This window comes from Dermacentor variabilis, chromosome 1 (genome assembly GCF_050947875.1).
Source record: "Dermacentor variabilis isolate Ectoservices chromosome 1, ASM5094787v1, whole genome shotgun sequence".
NCBI lineage: Eukaryota > Metazoa > Arthropoda > Arachnida > Ixodida > Ixodidae > Dermacentor > Dermacentor variabilis.
Genome location: NC_134568.1, coordinates 242,900,378 through 242,920,324, shown reverse-complemented (window position 1 = coordinate 242,920,324; position 19,947 = coordinate 242,900,378). Strand labels below are relative to the sequence as shown.

At 48.2% G+C, this 19,947-nt stretch overlaps 1 protein-coding gene across 1 annotated transcript in view; it reads left to right on the top strand.

The window, feature by feature from the left end:
• LOC142560417 (protein-L-histidine N-pros-methyltransferase) overlaps nucleotides 1–19,947 on the top strand; it is a 205,130-nt gene that overhangs the window by 41,505 nt on the left and 143,678 nt on the right. The window contains exon 3 of the mRNA XM_075672517.1: nucleotides 12,974–13,167. Within this exon, the coding sequence (XP_075528632.1) occupies nucleotides 12,974–13,167 (194 nt within the window). The remainder of the gene's footprint in view (nucleotides 1–12,973; nucleotides 13,168–19,947) is intronic.

Sequence of the window (19,947 nt, the reverse complement as noted above, 5' to 3'; positions counted from 1 at the left end):
CCCCGTTTCGAAGGGAATTCCAATTAATAATAATAATAATAATAATAATAATAATAATAATAATAATAATAATAATAATAATAATAATAATAATAATAATAATAATAATAATAATAATAATCCTCAACATGATTCTTTCTTTGCCAATTTAAAATTATAATTCCTACTTAAATTTCGAACAGAGCCCTGGACTCTATAACTATAAATCATAGTTATTTCGTTTCCATCAACGTCTCGCAACACATTCTGGACAGTTGTCAGTCTCTTTAAGCTATTGTGTTACGCGCTTTGCGCACTACTCCGACTGCGACTTGCTTTCCGGAGAGCTTGTTTCTGAGCGAAGCAGGACGCCGCTCGCCATCTGCCGAGGAGCGGCTAAAACCGCGGTGTGTCGTCACATCGTATACACTGAGGCGAGATCGAACTCGTCCGCAAGAGATCGATGTCTCGCTGCAGCCGATGTTGAAGCTGCATTCGAGATATCGCGTCGCGGTTTCGGAGCTGCAGCGCCGAAACACCGACGTGCCAGGAGCTCCACCTTCTGGCACGTATGGGCGGCAGGTTACGACACTGCATTTCCCATGGGAAATGGGGAGGTAACCTCCCGCCTACGTGCCAGCCGATATATTTTATTTTGGGATATTCCTCTCTTTAATAGTTCAATTGCCTGCGTCTCAGGTGGTGCTCCCTTACGTTAATTTCACAGTAGTCATGAAGTTATGAATCATGTAAGGCACCGCCTGACAACTAAATTCTAGGATTCCCGCTAGTATGAGCAAAAATGAAATGTACTGAGCCAAACAACTTCCGTCTGCTGAAGCCATCAAGAACGGCTCAACGAGGTTCACCTGATGACTTTTAGTCACATACCGGGATGTTGCTAACGTCGCGCGCTCGCAACATTCTTCTTGTACCCAAAGTTCACGCAAATTTCATTCTTTTGGGAGAGTTTTCACTCTGGACGTTAGTTGACGTCTAGTCCGGAGAATACGCGGGTGCTTGAGTCATAGTACCCACCTCCTGACTATAAGGAACTCGTCGCGGGCAGTTCATATTGGCATATTATTTCGTAGAGATACGTCAAGACAGATTTTCGTGAACGAGCTATCAAGAACTTGCAAGTACCGAAGAGGCTGTTAGGTGTCCCATCGTTGAACCATTCCATGTGAATGATGCTACGTGGTTGTCGATAAATGTGATAAAAGCCTTGATGTTCGAGTCCAGATCGTTCTGCTTCTCGGCAGACTCGTAGACTTACCACTTCATGTCTTGCCTTTTCCTATGACGAATCGTGCTGAAAAGACGACGTCTCGGCACCTTTGGGTGGTCCTTATTTCATAACGGCAGTTAACACTTCAGTTGAGGCTATGTGCACTTAAAGCTTTCAACTATGCTGTTCATCTGTCGGACTGTGACTCTGCAACCTTGCACATATCTTGTTTTCCGAAAGGTACTCCTTGATAACTGGCCGCGTTGTTTCACGGTTGAATGTCCAATTCCGTCACTCCATTATTTCTGCCGGTGACTTTGATGGTCCGACTACAGCTGGTGGCAAATCTTCGCCGCTATTTCTTTAAGTAGTTTGGCTCAGCCCATTTCATTTTTTGCTCATTCTAGCGGGAGTCCTATAACTTAGTTGTCAGATGGTGCCTTACACGATTCATAACTTTATGACTACTGTGAAATTACTTTAACGTAAGGGAGCACCACCTGAGACGCAGGCAATCGAACTACTTAAGAGAGGGATATTCCAAAATCAAATATATCGGCTGACACGTAGGCGGGAGGTTACCACGCCATTTCTGGCACCTACGTGCCAGAAGGTTGACGGTTGTGTAGTCTTTAGCCATTCTTTTTTTTTTTTTTTTGTGAGCCTGAGCATGATATGCATACAAGCACTCGGCCGCATTATGAGGCGTTGACCCGTGAACGGGTTTGATCATTTAGATGGGTCTTCGCTTTGTTCTCCGTCTTACTGCAAAACATCATAGTCACGTTCTTCTCTGTAATCTATGAGACTGGACAGCGATGTAACCGCGAATAAACATCGTCAGGTCAGGACATGCTTGCACGTTCTATACTTATGTGCATTGTAAGAAGGAAAAAAGGTGTAACTAGAATTTCAAGAATTAACGCTAGCTGCCGGTGTGGCTCAGTGGCTATGACGTTTTGCTGCTGAGTACGAGGCCGCGGGTTCGTCTCCCTGTCGCGGCGGCCCCATTTCGATGGGGACAAAATGCGAAAACGCTCGTGTGCTTAGGTATAGGCGCATGTTAAGGAACCTCAGGCAGTCAAAATTAATCAGAAGCTTTTCACTACGGTGCCTCTCATATCTGTTGCTTTGAGATGTTAAACCGCATGAATGGAGTACACATTTGTGGATTAACGTTGAGCAGTGTATGAGAGGTGTATACCCGAAGTAAACGAAGCTTGCATCATCATCATCATCATCATCATCATCATCATCATCATCTCTTTATGTCCACTGTCTTCCGCTAGCTAATTCCAACTTGCGCCTGCAAATTTCCTAATTTCATCACCCCACCTAATTTTCCGGCGTCCTCGACTGCGCTTTTCTTCCCTTGGCGCCCATTCTGTAACTCTAATGGTCCACCGGTTATCTGCCCTACGCATTACGTGGCCTCCGCAGCTCGATTTTTGGTCTTAATGTGAACTAGAATATCGGCTATGGCCGTTGGTGATCGACGCCGCTCGCTTCCTGTCGCATAATGTTGCGCCTAACAATTTTCGTTCTATCGCTCTTACGCGAGGTTCTTAACTTGTTCTCGAGATGTTTTGTTATCCTCCAAGTTTCTGCTCGATATGTTAGCGCCGGTAGAATGCAATTATTTTACACTTTTCTTTTCAGCGACAGTGGTAAGCTTCCAGTCAGGATTTGGCAACGCCTGCCGTATGCACTTTAACCCATTTTTATTCTCTAATTTTCCTTCTCATGATCAGGGTGCCCTATGAGTAATTGACCTGGACAAACGTAGTCCTGCACTTGCTTATTAATATATTAATGTTTGTTTCCTGTGTATCCACACACGTGGTCCTTTACTACCAGTGGCATAACATACGGTGACAGGGTGTGTGACTGAGCTGCTGGTTTCACGCAAAACAAATTGCGTAAAAGTTGCCTTTTCAGGGGAGGATATCACCCGAAAAAGCACCCTGCGAACTTTTTTCGCCCATAAGTCGAGTAAGGCATAATTAGATCAAAACAGCTCAGCACTTGTAACTAGTGCGACATAATTCAATAATTTAATAACTTCACGTTACACTATTGGGGCTTTACGCAATAACTCAGGAATTTATTTCCTATTGGAGTATGAACAACCTTTATGTGCAGTCGTGGGGTGATTCTGTGAAGATTAAAACTAATGCTCGAAACAAGGACCACCATTCCTCACTGTCAGCGACATTTAGTCAGCTGCAGCGTATTGAATACAGCGACAAATTGAGTGGTAATTGTCGATCTACTGAAGAACTCGTGCGTTCGCTGCTTGTGTGCACACATATCAAAATACGAAGAGCGCGCGCACAGCCCGTATTCTCACGCCACCGTGGTATTAGCATTCGGCGCGCGTTAATTTATTAAATTGTCATGCATTGCTTCACGCGTCGGGACTGTGGCGCAAAACTGTAAAGAGCGCGGAGTACGACAGACAGGAGTGGCAACTCGCCTGATAAGGTATAGTCGAACTTACGTCCCGCCGACTGAAGTTTCTTGTAGAAACAATTTCTTGGATAGGTGGCGTTGAAATTTCTACCTATTGGTTATAGCAACAGCGGCGCTGTGCAGCACCTACGCTCTCTCGAAAGTTCGGGAATACTGCGAGGTCCTGCCTTTTTTCTTGTTTTAAGATAACGAGCTGGCGCACTTCGATGACACGCGCTTCGCGCGACTGCCGCCGGTTTCGCGATGCCGACGGGCATGACGTGTTGCGCCTTCCTGTGGTGGTTTCAGGCACAAAATGCGCGACGATTGAGCCTTTTCGCAGAACCCGTGCTCCGGACACGTTTACACGCCGAGTGCGCATGCCGTGAGAAACTCGACATTTCAGCATCTGCCGCGCTACCCTTGCTGCTCGGCAAAGGCCAGCACGAGCATCGCGTCTCTCCGGGCCACTGCTGCGGACCTCGTTTAAGGGGGCGGGCCATACGCCCTGTCAGAGGGGCTTTGCCCGGAAGACGCTCGGCGGGAGAGCTTTCGTGCTCAACGGGAGAGAGGAAGACGCCGAGGAAGGCCCCCGTTTGCGGCGGCCGGCTCGGCGCTGACTGACAGCTTTACGAGCTCACCGACGTCGCAGCGGGCCGTCAGGGGAATGGAGCCAGCCGTTTGGGCGCTGTGCGTGTGTGAGCGGCGCGCCGTTTACGGCCGACCCCTGCTCCGCGTGTGTCACCTATTCATGCGCTTGTCTCCGAGACGCCGAGGCGCGTGTCATTAATTCCCGCACGGCAACGGCCGATTGCATCGACAGAAGCCGACGACGGCTGCCGCGGGAAGGAAACTAAGAGAAAGCGCATCTGGCGGCGCGCTCCCCGCTCGCGCGCGCCTTCGCTCCCTCGTTTTACTTCCGCTTTGGCGTGTTTCACGTGCGTCATGTATGTGATGTGCGTGTGTGTGTCTTTTTTTTTTCGTTGGTCCGGGCCGTTCCCGCACCACCGTTTGTTCGTTCGCTTTTATGATTTTTGCTGCAAGTCGAAACAACCGCCGCGTGCTCAACTGCCTTAAACGGGAGAAAAATGTAACGACGCTTCTTCTACCCTGAGGCACCGTTGTGGCGGCTAGGCTCGTCGGTTCTTTATTTTTATATTTTATTTTTTAACTTTTCACGCTTAACGAGTGCGATGTTTGCGCGAGTGAAGTTAAAGAGTGCGCTCTCGCCCTTTTGTGTAGCGGCTCCAGGTTCGTGTAGTCATTACTTACATCCCTCACCGTGTTTGGCTCGTGGATGCCGTCGCTCCGGCGTCATATTCACGCCGACAGGCGCGTAAAAAAAATTAAATGAGAAAAGAGACGAACAGCGAGGGGAGCCCGTGTTACCGAGCTAGATGGAAGTGCGGGGATGTGTCACTGACCCCGGAAGTAACGGCCGCGAAGCCTTCCTCGTCGCGCGTGGTTATTGTGCTGTCAATTCATGTTGTGCGTGCGTTCATGGCATGCGTTCGTGCATAAGAATGAAAGGCGAACAGTATGGCAGGAACATAACGTGTAGAGTAGGTGACGCAAAACACGGGACAAGACTGAGCTCGCGCTTTGTTTGTTTGTTGTTTGTTGTTTTTTTTTTTTTCACCGGTAGAAATTTCTTGAAATCTGCCCGCTTTTTCAGGCAATGTGGCTTGCTTTACGCCGAATATACGCGCGCGTGGCGACCTTCTTCCGTGCGTGTCGGGTGACGCCATACAGGGTGGTCGTTGTCCCCGTAATGTGCGCGACATATCGTCGTTTTCTTTCTTTTCTCTCTCTCTCTCTCTCTCTTTTCGCTGGTTTCGTTTCTGTCGCTCCATTGCGCGCGTCTGCACGGAAGAAAAAATTGTTGGTTACTGATTGAAAACTGGTTATCCAAACTTTCTCTCTTGAGTTGTGCTGCCCATGTGTTTCTGCTCTGGCTACGCCTGGCTTGTGCTGTTTATAAGTTGGGTCACATCTATCAGCAGCATTCTCATTAGCACAGCGTTGCGCCATATGTCTGGATGCGAAGTCTTCATTACACATGATCAAAGCATTTTATTTATGTATTATTGTAGTATTGTTATGTAATATATTCCTGGTCAAGAGAAAGGTTATGGAAGTTTGATTGAAACATTAATTGGGAGCCTGTGAATCGAGGTCCAAATGCTGACACTGACTACAAGCCATTCGTGGCGTCTTGTGGCTATTATATGCGAGGCTGTATTAATATTCGGAGCTAGGAGTCGTCACTTTCCCGAAACAGTGCGCCGTGTCACGGAGAAGCCGCCATAAAAGCAGGTCATTGGCAGTTCAAAGATAGGCGGTGTAGGAGCCGGCGGTTGGCAGAGCATGGTTAATATGACACAGTAACGCCAACGCAGTCTGATATTGATCTGCAAGTTTGCCTGTTTGGATTTGACTCCCGCGCTGGTGTGGCCACGTGACTTAAAGTAGCATCGCTCGACGTTTGCTGAATTCCAACGCCAAACTACTGGTTCAAGATGTTCGCAGTTAGCGAGGTGTTGCTCCATCACGTGATCCATACTTAGCGAAATCCCTCTGCCTTTCTTAACCGTTCCTTATCGTTTGAATTTTTGGTGTACACTTTTGCCGGGCAAGTGATGAAGACTTTGTGAGAGCGAAAGTGGCTAGATCTGGCCATTTGCGCCTGCGAGCATCTGGTTCCTAACCTGTGTGCGAAATGGAGGGTTTAGGTATCATGCCACTAGCCTTCGAAAGGAACTACGATATGTACGGTCTTCGCGTTGTTGGGATATTGGTGGTGACGGTGGTGGGGTGTAGGGAGGGGGGGAGGTGGGGGGGTGAGATGTGAGTGGGTTGATCTCTGCCACCAGGGCAACGCCTCTCGCTGTTTGGATAATTCTCAAATACAAATCAGTGAGAAAACAGTTCAATGATTCCATCAGCGAAGCCTATAAACTGCAGTAAAGCCCCTACATTTAGCAAGTTGGTTACACATTTGTTCTTAAAAAATTATGGCGCTAAAATCGATCGCGAATGATGACTGAGACATACAGAGCGCCATGTGCTGAATGACGTTTATTGCTCGAAACGGGGCGCTCCCACATTATTTCGCACATAAACACTCTCATCGTCACCATCATTCTCAACAAAAATTCTAACCGGTGTCAAAGTGTGTGCATGATAGTCTAGAAATAACATTTCTTTATCAAGGAGTCACGGCGATGCTTTACAAACACGTGTCAAGCCCCGCTGCCAGATACAGACGGCTTATGTCACGTCTCTTTTCGTTTTCTCCTTGCTTTTCCCGGGGAAATTTGTGCGTTGGAATAAAACGGAACGCACTTCCAGGATTTTAAAATTAAATTATGGGGTTTAACGTGCCAAAACTACTTTCTGATCATGAGGCACGCCGTAGTGGAGGACTCCGGAAATTTCGACCACTTGGGGTTCTTTAACGTGCACCTAAATCTAAGTACACGGGTGTTTTCGAATTTCGCCCCTATCGAAATGCGGCCGCCGCGGCTGGGATTCGATCCCGCGATCTCGTGCTCAGCAGCCCAACACCATAGCCACTGAGCGACCATGGCGGGTTCCAAGATTTTGCATGCGCAGCCTTCACGTTAAGCATGTGTTCTTACCCACCGTAGCGGTGTGGCAGCTATGGCGTTGCGCTGCTAAGCAGGAGGTCGTGGGATCGAATCCCGGCCGCGGCGGCTGCATTTCGATCACGGCTAAGTGGAAAAACGCCCGTGTACTGTGCATTGGGTGCACGTTGAGGAACCTGAGCTGGTCGACATTAATCCGGAGTCCACCACTACGACGTGCCTCATAATCAAATCGTGGTTTTGGCTCGTAAAACCCCAGAATTATTTTTTTTTCTTTTGGGCTTGTGTTCCCGCGTCCTTTCATCGAAACATCGGCCAATTTGGCTGTAGTGTTCTTTCCCTCAATTGAGCAGAATAACGTATAGACTGCGCGCGCCACAGGCGGACTATATGTATGTCACATGGTCGGTAGGGCATTTCCTGGCGTGTGTTACTCGTCATGGCGCACACTTTGGAAATACTAATATGGTGCACACAGAACAACCTTCATAATAAATCCGTCATCCTACAGTGCATGAATGTGTGGAATCGCAAGCACGGGACGATGTCTGCTTCGCGCACCGTCGCATTTTCCGGAAGCGCTGTTTAACTTTTGCAATATGATCTTGCTATAGATCAGACTGAGGGGATAACTTGCGCGAGAAATGCCAGCAACTTGTGTCGTAAAAGTGGCACGGAAGCTGATGCTCGTATATATGCTTTCGTCAGCGAGGCGAAAACTATCCCGCTATTTATCAACTTGGAATGGGTGCTTGCGAAATAGAGCAAGTTCTTCCTTGAACCGGGGTTTAGGCCCGTAACTCGCGTTCACTCATTGCAATTATATCAATTTGATATCTAGAAACTGAATGGACATATCTTTGAGTGTTTCAACCCTTAGAAAAGTTGTCGAACTGGGGTGGCTGTCACGTTCGTGGTCAAGAGGTGCGTTAAGTACATCAAGATAGTCATCGCTATAGTAATAAATCTGAGAACTCTTTCTGTCTCGCGTCCTTCTTTCCGTCCAGCTTTCGCACCATAATCCTTAAAAGGAAACACGTGACGAAGCACGTCTAACGGTGCGGGCAGGAACTCACTCCTGTGACCCTTTCGCTGCTCAACCGAAGAAGTCGCGCAGTGCGGAGAACAATGCACAAAACGCGCTATCCAGTAGCAAGCGCGAAGCTTCATTTACGTACGAGCCGCCATGTATGAACGGGGCGCTCGTGCTGCACAAGTGTGCGTGTACGAGGCCGCGAGTCGTCGTTCCGAGAGCCGCGCTGGTGGGTCTTAGTTTAACGGGTTCTTTTCGTCACGGCGAGCGCGGTGTACAACGAGGCCCCTTGCCCGCACATCCGCTTGTTCGCACGGCGCCTGTACAGCGAGCCTCGAGAGAGAGAGAGAGCACGCGAGCATGCCTGGGTAGAAAAGGCGACGAAACCGTCGGGCGGTCCCCGACGAGTGCGTATGCGGGTATAGGGGAAGGCTGTGCCAGCTCGTTATTACGAGCGCGCGTTTCTCGGGTGCCCGCGCCGCGCCCTGACACCCTTTCCTCAGTTCTTCTCTCTGTCGGAGGAGCGCATTCCAGGTTAAATGCTCGGCCCTCGGCTTCAGCGGCAAGGGCGCATTGAGTAACGACTCTAATAAAAGGAAACGACCGCTACAGACGCTGGATTTATGGAGGAGGGGCAGTTTGAGAGTTGAGGATGCTTTCACCCGTTGAGGATATTTATCTCCGTGTACTTTGTTTCTAAATTCCTCCCTCTCTCTCTCCTGTGTTTTTTTCTTGTTTTTTTTTTTCCTTCTGTATTCGCGTCTTCCTGCGCGGAAGAGCAGCGAGCGTCGGAGAAGTTGGCGAAGCCATGCGCCTGCGTGGGAGCAATGCCATAGAAATTTCACTGTGGTACGTGGGGCTCGAGGAAGCTTGAAGCGGCCAAGAAAAAAATGTTGTGAGGCAAGCTTCTTGCTGGGCCTCATTTGCAAAAGTGCAAGACCTTGGCGGCCTTTATGGCGCCCGTGGTGCGACTTTCAAGCTGCTGCTGCCGCCGCCACCACCGCCGCGGCTGCTGTGTCGATTGAGGCGTGTGCCTCCCTCGTGAAACTTTCCTCTATCGGGTTACTGTATATATTCAGCGGGAATGCGTGGCCCACCTTGCCCTTCCATGGAGCGTTTCCCCTTTGCGTGTTAGAAATTTATATTTCATGACAGCTGCCTTGCCTCTGTTTCCTTATACCCTCGTCGTTTTTTTTTTTTTGCCTTCTGTGGAAGCAAGCTACACTTTTGTAAGTGAACGCAAACTTCGGATTTACGAGTTTTATCTTTCCTTGCAGCGAACGTACGAAACTGTGTTTCTTTGACTCAACCTGTGCAAGCGAAATGAACACCACCGGTTGTCTGGATTCGGGGACAATGGCTTCCTTTTGCTAATAGAAATTGTTCGTACGTGTGTCACACGCACCAACAAGTTATTCGGGAAATTATTTCAGTTGTCTGATATAAACTTTCCTGAAGTATTTTTTAATCTTTATCGATGATTGGAATAAACTACGAACAGACTGAACGCAGTAAACTTGACGGCATTGTTGGTTCTAGGTAACTTATGGCATCATTCTGTAGATAACCTAATTTCACCCATTCTTTATTTTTTGAAATTGAATTAGGGGTTTTGACGTGCCAAAACCACTCTCTGATTATGAGGCGAGCCGTAGTGGAGGACTCCGGAAATTTCGACCACCTGGGGTTCTTTAACGTGCACCTAAATCTAAGTACACGGGTGTTTTCGCATTTCGCTCCCATCGAAATGCGGCCGCCGTGGCCGGGATTCGATCCCGCGACCTCGTGCTCAGCAGCCCAACACTATAGCCACTGAGCAACCACGGCGGGTCCATCTTTATTTGTTGCGGTTACCATGGAGGAAATAATAATAATAATAATAATAATAATAATAATAATAATAATAATAATAATAATAATAATAAATGCATCTTAATGAAGCTTGCAGCTATTTCGAGTACCTTCGTGGCTTTTACTGGTCAGTCACATTCTGACAGAGCTTAGAATGGCGCTCGCGTGAGCACTTACATCGGCAAACCCTTCCCATTCGTTACAGCGTTTATGCGAACTCGCCACACCGCGGCAAAGAGCAGCAGTCCTGGCAAACAGAAACGCGGCGTCTCGTGACGGCTGCTCAGGCGGCACCCAAGCGGCGCGTGTAACGACACGACGCGCGCAAAGAGCTGCCGCCCTGGGAAACCGGTGTCTTTTCACAGTCGATTAGGAGTTGATTTCACGCGAACACGCGCCGTCCCTTCTTCCGCGTGCCAGCACTGGGGATGCGTGGCGACGCTATCTGCACGGAGCCGACGTCGCGCACAATGCGACCATCACGCGCCGAGGAAACACTGGCTAATAGGCGCAGAGAAGCGGGAGCGGAAGGCCCTTGACGGCACACAATGGTGCACCCCCGGAACCCTTTCTCCCCAAAATGGAGGGGAGCGCAGCGCCTCCTCCCCGGGGGGGCTGCCAAGGAACCGCGAAGGCAGCGGGGGGAGGGGGGTTAGAGAACAGGGTTGAGGCGTTGCGCAACCAGCAGCCGAGCTCCCCAGATGGGCGCAAGAGGCCAGAGCACACGCGAGCGCATTGGCGCTGGCAGGTGCCGCGTGGTTCTTTCCTCCGAATGTGGATGGGGTTATAATGTGCTGCACGGGGACTTCGTATTACCCCCCTCCTGCCTAAGACTCGGTCGGCCGGTGGCGCGAGCTATTATGGGCTCTTCGATCTAACGGGGTGGCTTTCTTGCCGGCGCTAGGGAAGCCGGGCAACACCGCAACCGTGCTCACTGACACCGTAAGGGGTTTGGCGACAATGAATTTCCCCAAGATCGCCTCGCTGATACGCGCTACATGTGTGCTGGGGACGCCGGGGATTGAGACGTTAGTTTCCGCACGCGCGCGCCCTCCCGGTCTGAGCCCTCTGTACGAGGGACGAAACGGGGATCTCGTGTTGGTGGTTACCTTTGCAAGTTGTTGACGAACATCTCTAACTCGTTGTTCTAGTCACATTTGTGCAATATAATGCGCTCTTTAGTTTGACGTATATATGTAACAATGATATTTCGAGTCTCTGGCCGTGTTTAGGTCTTGTAAGAACTAATGCATGCTCCAGTCATAGTCGCATACGCTATAGTCTCTGTACTTGTATAGTCCGCGTGCGTTTCTGCAACGCGTTTAACTGCCTTTTTTTGCTCTTCTTCTTCTTTTTGAATTTAATACGTTAGTTTACAGATCAAATTTCGTTTCGATTGCACATCCAAGTCATTAGTTTGCTGGCTTGACGAATTTTTTTGGAAAAGGAGATCGAAGAAAGAAGTCAACGTTGTGTAGTATATCATAACATGACTTAGTTTTAATTTTGTTGCGTCTTTATCGGCGCTGAATTAATTATTTTAGGGTTTGGCAATATATTTCATTCTTTTACAAATTTCGCCCGAGCATGAACGCAGTCGGGTTTGTCACGTCTGCACCAACATGTCACTCCACGTGCATATGGTACTTCCGCAGCGCAAAGGGGCCCTTCTTCTGCATCTTCTAGTGGATCCGTACGCAAATTTAAGAACAGAAAGGAAAGTGCGGTGCCTAATGATCCAACCGTTCATTCACGCTGGCAGGCTAAACCAATATATATATATATATATATATATATATATATATATATATATATATATATATATATATATATATATATATATAAGCTGCTCCTGAGGACGCGACCTGGTCAGCACTGACTAAAAAGAAAAAAAAACTTTCTCAACGTAAGTGTAGCCTGTCGCTGCCGCCGACTCTCTTAAGAGTTTACCTTCACATAGGCATTATTGCCGTAAATACGGCCTTGACACATGTGTACGGATGAATCTGTGCAAATATCAAATACCATACAAGAACCAGGGGCCGCATTCACAAAGTTTTTCGTTCGTAAGTGCTCTTTGCAACTGGCGGGTTGGCATTGCTAATGATAAATTGAGCTGAATTGATAATTGAATTGAACTGAATGTACCTAACGTCGTTATTGTCTGGCATTTGCTTACGAAAATTGTATAGCCCAAGAGCCCAGTTGCTTCGCGTTGCGTGTTGCCAGTGCCTTGGTTCAATGTCGGCCCTGTGGTATTCAGCAGGAATGAAATGAGAAAATGTCGACACCAAAGCATTGATTCAGGCTCAGGAACCTCGTTTATTTATGAATTCGCTGCCTGTTTGGATTTGTTTTACATCTAATGCGTCCCGCCCGACTTACCTAATTTATGATTAGGTAAGCCGCAAAGTAACACATTGAATATGTCTCCAGTTGTCGCGCTCTATAGTTGTGGGTACGTGGGCTTCTGGTCTCTCTCGAGTACTTAGAGAAAGTAGTAAAACTGAAAGTTGTGTGCATCGTAGGCCGTAATTTTCATCTGTCTTACTTCTGTTCTTCTTCCTCAGTGCAAACTGGCACGAGCACAGATACTGGTGGGCTCGCATTCACACACACAAAAAAAAAGCTCTTACGCAAGAATTTTTCGTAAGAGCAAATTCCAAGCAATTCCGATGCTGGACATATTACTGAAGGTGGCAGGCCGATGGCAAAGTGCACTTATGGCCGAAAGTTGTTCACCCCCTGATTGCCTTTTGTATTATAATTTGTAACATATAAACATCTTAAACAGCGTCATCTTACTTTTTCACATCGCAGTGGTACAGCATCGATGCAGAGCAGCTGGAGGACGAGTTCCTGCGCTCCCGCTTCGTACAGTGTGAGCTTGATGCTGAGACTCAGGCCTTTCTCGACCGGAGTACGGAAAAATCCAACTGGCTGGGCACCCAGATCCTCCACGCCGTGGCCCGGCTCTTCCTAGGGTGGTTCCTCACAAAGACTACACTTAATGGGTGAGTCGCTGAGATTGCTAAGTTTTCGTGTCTCTGTTCTGTGTGTGTAGGAATTATGCCAAATTATGCCTCGTTTTGTCTAGTGTGGAGCACGAAGTCGCTCGCTTTTTCTCGCCTAGTGGCATGGGTTGCCCTCAGGATTTCCCTCGGCCAGTAATACACAGATAACCGCTGTGCGGAGTTGTCTGTGAACGTTAAATGCGCCCCAAATGTAGTCCTGCTAGATCATTGTTCAGGAGGCACTGGCCAAGATACTGCGCCAGAGCGGCCAGCTCCTGTTCTGTCACAGTGGTGTATTTTTGTGGCTAAGCGGACCTTCTTAATATGCGTGCACCTGGACAAGTCTAGCTTATAGTTGTTCTCGACATTATCATTTCTTGTCTTGCTCGAATCAGGCACCACTTTAAACCTTAGAAAGTCTAATCGTTGGACTGGAATTAGAAGTCAGGACATTAAGTACACGAGCCGCATGCTCCATCTCTACTCCACGCCATCATCATTCGAAAAAATAAACGGTTGTCGATTCAGTAGAGATACCAGCACTCATGGAGGCACTCTGTAGTGAAAGGTACAGGAAGCACATATGAATGTCTTATGTAGTATCTGCTGGAATTTCACGGCTGCTATAATTCGTCACAGGAAATGTGCGAAAATACAAGTTGAAAAGGGTGTGAGGTAAAGAGACGGAATACTTCGTTTGTTTTCTCTGCAATCTTAAAGAAGTGCTCTAGATGCTAGACTTAGAAACATGAGGCGTAAAAAATTAAAGAGGCATATCTCGCCCTCCTATGTATTGCAAATGACATTCTCCTCTTCTGACGTTGGAGATGACGCAAAAAACTCGAGGAAACATGAACCAGGAAGCGCTAAGGGTAGATTTGAAGATATGCGGAAAACTGAAACAATGTTGCGTACCCTTGCAAGAAAAATATATATGCGTGACGTTAAGAGACACGCGACAGCCTTGTGAAGAAGAAACGGGGGTTGGCTATATTCTGGTTGAGATTAAGAGACACAAATGAAGTTTGACTGGGCAGGAAATGCGCAGATCAAGTCTATTAGGCTAACAGAATGGGTGCCAATGGAAGGGAAAAGCTATAGAAGATGGTAGAGGTCGTGTGAGGACATGAAAAAAGCTTAGGGTGGAGTCGGCTGACGCAGAGCAATGGTAACTGGGGAACGCTGGGCGAGACTTTCGTCCTGCAGTTAACTTAAGCAGGCCGCCACCGCCGCCATGCAGTCCAAATAGCAAGCAGTATCAGGTACGCGGTTTTACGCTCATACCAAGTGGCTCTTTCGCACATGAATTATCACTTGTACGGCGCCTACAACACAGCAACTCGATTTTGAAGGTAAGTTAAGATCGTGACGGGCTGCATATCGCACGAGAACGTTTAAGAAATACTTATTCTATGGCATTACATGAGCGGGTGTACATATTGCTTTCCTGCTAGAAATCGATACGGGGGCATGCTTCTCGTTTTACGTGACTGTCCGCGACTGACCGCGCGTAGTACGTGGAAACGCAGCTGGCTATTGCAGAGAACTTAGGTCTGCTTCCACTTTACCCTCTTGGCTAATCTGACAGCAAGAGCACTGGATGTAATGTACTGGCACATGCTTTTCCAAAGAGGTTTCGCTCGATCTGCCTGCTTGCTTGGGCTGCCGTTTTTTGCCGGAGCAGTGTTTCTCCTGCACACCGGGCTGAGCGTTATTCACTGGGAAAAAGAATGCGGACAAACGGTCGCTACGTATTCACCGTGTTGCCGTGGAGCGCAGACTGCGCAGAGACTGTGTGACCACAGGTTGCAAGCCCCCTAGGGATTTCATTGTCAAGTTCAAGGCTCGGGAAAAAAAAGCTTTCCCTCCATCTACCCCGCCTTTGCTCCGATTTTTGTGTCTGGGCGCTCCTATAGGGCGCCGTTGTGTAGCCGACAAAAACTGCCGTCTTTGAAAACGTCTGTCTTACCTGTTTGCGTGCTTGCGCGCCTGCTTTCTATTTTTTTTTTTCACTTCGTTGTACTTTTTCGCCCTGCCGAGTTTTCCCGCTGCTGGCTTTCTCAGCGGTGGTGGCGGCTTCTTTTGCATGTCTCGCGCCGGCTGAAAAGCGAGGGTAGGAAATGTTCGAAAGAGCGGTGGCATTGACAACAGGCAGCGCCGCTGAAGCAATAATCGACAAGTGAAACGGAGCTGAAATGCAAAGCGCACGCTTCAGAAAAGAAAGCTTGCTGGAGGCGGCGGCCTGTTCCGAGCCATTGTGGACGATGCGGACCAGCGCTGGACTGGCAAGGGAGGGGGGGGGGGGAGGGGGCTTCATCGCTGCTCCTCCTCGCTGTCGGACAGTCTCAGGTGGCCGTTCTTCGCGCATCTTGTTTTACTTTTCGCGTCATTTTGGTCAATATATCTGTGCTTGTTTTTCGTTCCGTTGGCTTCTGATGCCGGCGGCCGTTCGCGTGTTCGACTTGGTTAACCGCTGCCGTATGTCAGGGTCTCCACGTTTGCCTTCTGCGCGTTAAACTCGCGGTGTTTAGCTTTTCCTACTACTTCTAGCCTTTTTTTTTTTTTTGCTACTACTGCGTGCTATCACGTATTACCGTAACACCGTACAGTTGAGGGCAATCATAGACCGAAGTTATAGGCATGGACAACCAACGCCTCTATAGTAACCGCGAATTAAATGCAGGCGCCTTATTTACGTATAGAAATATGGTCAGGCGAATATCTGGTCAGACATGCAAGGAAGTCAAAGTTACTTGAGTAACTAAGTAAATAGCTGCTGGGTACGGATATAGACTCACAACACGCATTTGGCAGTGCTGCTTTCTGCAGCTACACTTTTTTTTTTCGAGAAGTCTGCGTAGCTCCAGCTAACGTACTTTAACCACACTTTAGCCAATCTCTTGCCTGTTTTTCTCATCGGCGATTTCGCTGACTATTTGTGGCTACGTTTGGAAATTTCGCGATGACAGTTTTAAATTTGGAAGCTGACGACCGTGTCTGTGTTAATTACTGACTGTGAGGTACGTAGTGTGACTGATTAGTCGTTCGCTCCTGCGCCTCTTAGTCAGACCATGACACCGGCACATCCACGCCGAATTTTTTTTCAGGCAGCGGCTTTAGATGGCATCTTTGTCAGCGCAACGCCATAGCAGCGTCAACAACAAATAGACAGCATGATGTAGAAGTCGGACGACGTTGTACAGAAGTTGCCCCTCCTTACGATTTGCTAAGTATTCTTCCTAGTTGTTTCCAGCGAATCTCGGCAAAACCTACCTCTGTGCACGCTGCGAAGGGACTGTCGTAGTTTCACCGTGCCGCCAGTGCTGTGAACGTGAAGAATTACGTGGTGATTGTTCTGAGATACGAATTGGGAACTAACATAATTGTCATTGTTTCGTGATCATTCTTTTTAGGCATCCATGGTGTTAGCGTTCCTCCGACACTTTCGCTGAATGTACGATGCGTGTCATTCTGGCTGACGGCTTGCCGTGCGTACCATGTCTACATGATTGGCATGCTCCATAGAGGCCGTTCATAGTCCAGCCTCACGGACCATTGTCCTCCCGCCAAGTTTAAGCCTTATAACTTCGCATTCGCGTAGTTTTGTCGATAGCATGCAATGCATTGTTTTCACATATTTATCTGGTTACGATGTTTTTTAACCAAGAATAATACACACTCCTCGTTTTAGCAGTGTGGTTAGACTATAATATTGACTGGAGCTGTCTTCTCTGTCTTGTCCTATGGTTGGTCATCGCTTCCAGTAAAAAAGAAAGAGGAGGAAGAAGAAGAAAATGATCACAGAAGAGATGAGCAGTGGGGAGTAGCAGAAGCAGCACAAGGAGATTTTAAGTGAACGTGGCCACAATGTTCACGCGAGGGAAACCGCTCGTATTGCTACAGTGGGAACCTCAGTGGCGACATGCAACACTCTGCTTTTCTCTTTACCGTTTTCCTCCTCCGTGCGGTTCTCCACCCCTCTTTCTTCGCTGATGCGCCATATGTATGCTCTCTCTCAATCCCACATAGAGGAGAGACAGAAGGCGCCAACAAACACAAAAAGAGATGACAAGAATAACAGTGCCCCCGAAAGCGTGGTTCCCACCGCCGCAGAAAGACCCAAATGGCCAGGCTTGTTTCTGACCCCTCCGATTCCCTCCTTTTCGTTCGTGGTTCTTTCTTTTTCTTTTTCGTCCTGTCTCTCTCGCTCTCTCTCTCTCTTTCTCCCTCTCTCCCCCTTACCCCCTCGACACTTTCTGCGCTGTCTGGGATCTCCACTGGCTGACCATGATTCATGGAGGCCGAGCTTGGATGTATACACGAGGTGCAGTCGTTTGTCTCGCTTCAACAGGCCCGTCCTTGTGGCCCCGTGTAAAGACGCCTGTCGGGGACCGCGGCGTAACGTGCTCTTGTGTCGCGGGCCGCGGCTGCTTCGCCCCGCACCTCTTCTCGCCGCATCGCAGGCGTGGCTGCCGCTCACGACACCGATCGCCTCTTTTCGCGCCGGCCTCGTTTCGCGCAACACGCTTTTCGCCGCTGTCGCCGCCGAAAACACGCGTCTTGGGTCACATTTAGGCAGCGATGGGGACATTCGTATCTCTTTGAAAGTCACAACTGAATGATTATTCACCCGGCAATGTTTACGAACGTCTGCGCGCGACCTAAAAACAAGAGCACTTGTATTTACATATACATATACTGAGATCGCACTTATTCCGCCCCCCCTTCATCATCGTTACTTCAGCTTGCAGCGTGCTTTCATTGCAAGCTGCTCCTTACGTTGACGACGCTTCGCGGTTTCTGACTCAGGGTGTTATTGTGTCGCTATGAAAAACGTTTTAGTTAAAGAAAGCACCCTCAGCGAGTTGTTGACTGCAGCCGTTCATTTCTGTTTGACAAATATTGTGATAAAGACAAGGCATTTCAACTTGACGCGAGAGTGACCGCGGCAAAATGTGATGCACTTCTTGTGGGTCGTGCTGCAATGCTCTATGTATACTTCGTGGCTTCATCCGGTGGCAGCACAGCTACTTGCTGTGCCACTGTATTGCCCACCCTACTTTGGCGAAAGAATGTCTATCACTGCTACGAATCGCAGCTACGTGTCGCAGCTACTACTGTAATCGCTGCAAAGTATACATAGGATGAATCCTGTAGTAAGGGATAATCACGTGCTGACATATATCGTTTGACTGGACGATTAATTTGATCCTGCACATCGAACTCTTAGCCTTCTGTTTACCTCATTTGGTGTAATGACGACCCCGACCAAGCGATGGCCCCAACTCCTGGGCTCTGTTCCCGGTCGAGGGCAATTCTTCTTTTTAAACTACGAATTCTGCTTTCCTAGGAGCTCTTTAAGGTAGTATGCTGCAACTCTCTCCGGCTGCCGGATTCCTGCATGCAGTACTTGTTTGGTAAACGCTTATCGCCAGTTCGCTCACAATGTTGAGTCATATTTGCGATGTGTGCGACTGCTTATGAGAAGGCAGTTGCCGCGACCTATTATGCATATGCATCTTGGTCGAATGCATGAAAGGCCTGCAATGTAATCGCGTGCGCGTGGATTGTACATCTAAAACATGCCAAATATTTGTATTGACAAATCTGAAAAATGTCCTTCGTGTAACCAGAGGCAAGATGAAGGCGTGATAATTAAGGCGACAACAATTCGGAAGGATGACGAATGTATAAATAAAATTACGCCGGTGTCGTGACTGGGGGTAGCGCTCAGGCCAGTAGCCCTTCAATCACAGGAAATGAGGACCTCCGAAGGAGAGAAACAAAAAGAGGGTTATTTGTTTCTTTCAGCAAGTAGTAGATTCTAGCGAGAGCTCTTTCTAGAATGTGCTACATGTTGCAAGATAAAAATAATCCTCTTCTTCTTTCGCTCCTTCTGTTCCGACATTCTCATCCCTATGCCTGCAGGGCTCCTGGCCTGACCGCGACCCTGAGTCACCACACCGGCCAGCCGGAGGCTGTGCGTATAGGGGCAACTTCTGTCAGACGGACTAAAGATATTCAGGTCGTCCAATGCGTTAAACATTCTAACGAAAGGCGGTCACCTGAAATCATTTCGTGCCATAGTGCGTTAAAGCTGGATTTTTTTTTTTTTAAAGTGCCTAATAGATTAATCACGTATACCTGTGTCTGGGTATGTCGGTAGCGAATGCTACGCGGAGGTTTAGTTCTTGTTGGCTGAGCGAGGATATCTGAGATCTCTTCGGCACCCGATGGCTTTCCAGAACGAAATACTCCTTTTCTGTGTTTCTTCGCACACGAACGCCGTCCTGAGGTATGTCAAACGCCTCTGGAGTGCCCGTGTAGCATGGCTTATAAACTCGGATATGTGGATATAAGCAGGTGCAAGAAGTTTTCAGCTTATTCTTGGCACTCGAGAGGGTTGTGAATATTTTTACATTGGAATAGCGGCATTTAATTTGTTCGGCGCAAAAGCATAGCAAGTAAGTAATGCTGGCACTCTTTACAGCGATCAGTTTCGGCTTCCGGTGGAACTAACGAATGACACGTAACGTAAAACGGCAGCCCTGACGGTGGAGTTGTCGAGACATGGGGCACCCATGCATTTGAAACGCGTTTATGCACGTGGAGCAACAAATGTATTTTTGTCTCATTCCAATGCGCGCGGGAGATTTCAAAGAAATATGCGGCAGGTCACGTTCCCTTAAGAGCAACAGGGTGCCGCGTACTATCGGTACCTTCAAAGCCGGCCGAGTGGCGCATATCTTTCACATCTTTCACATCATATCTTTGACATCG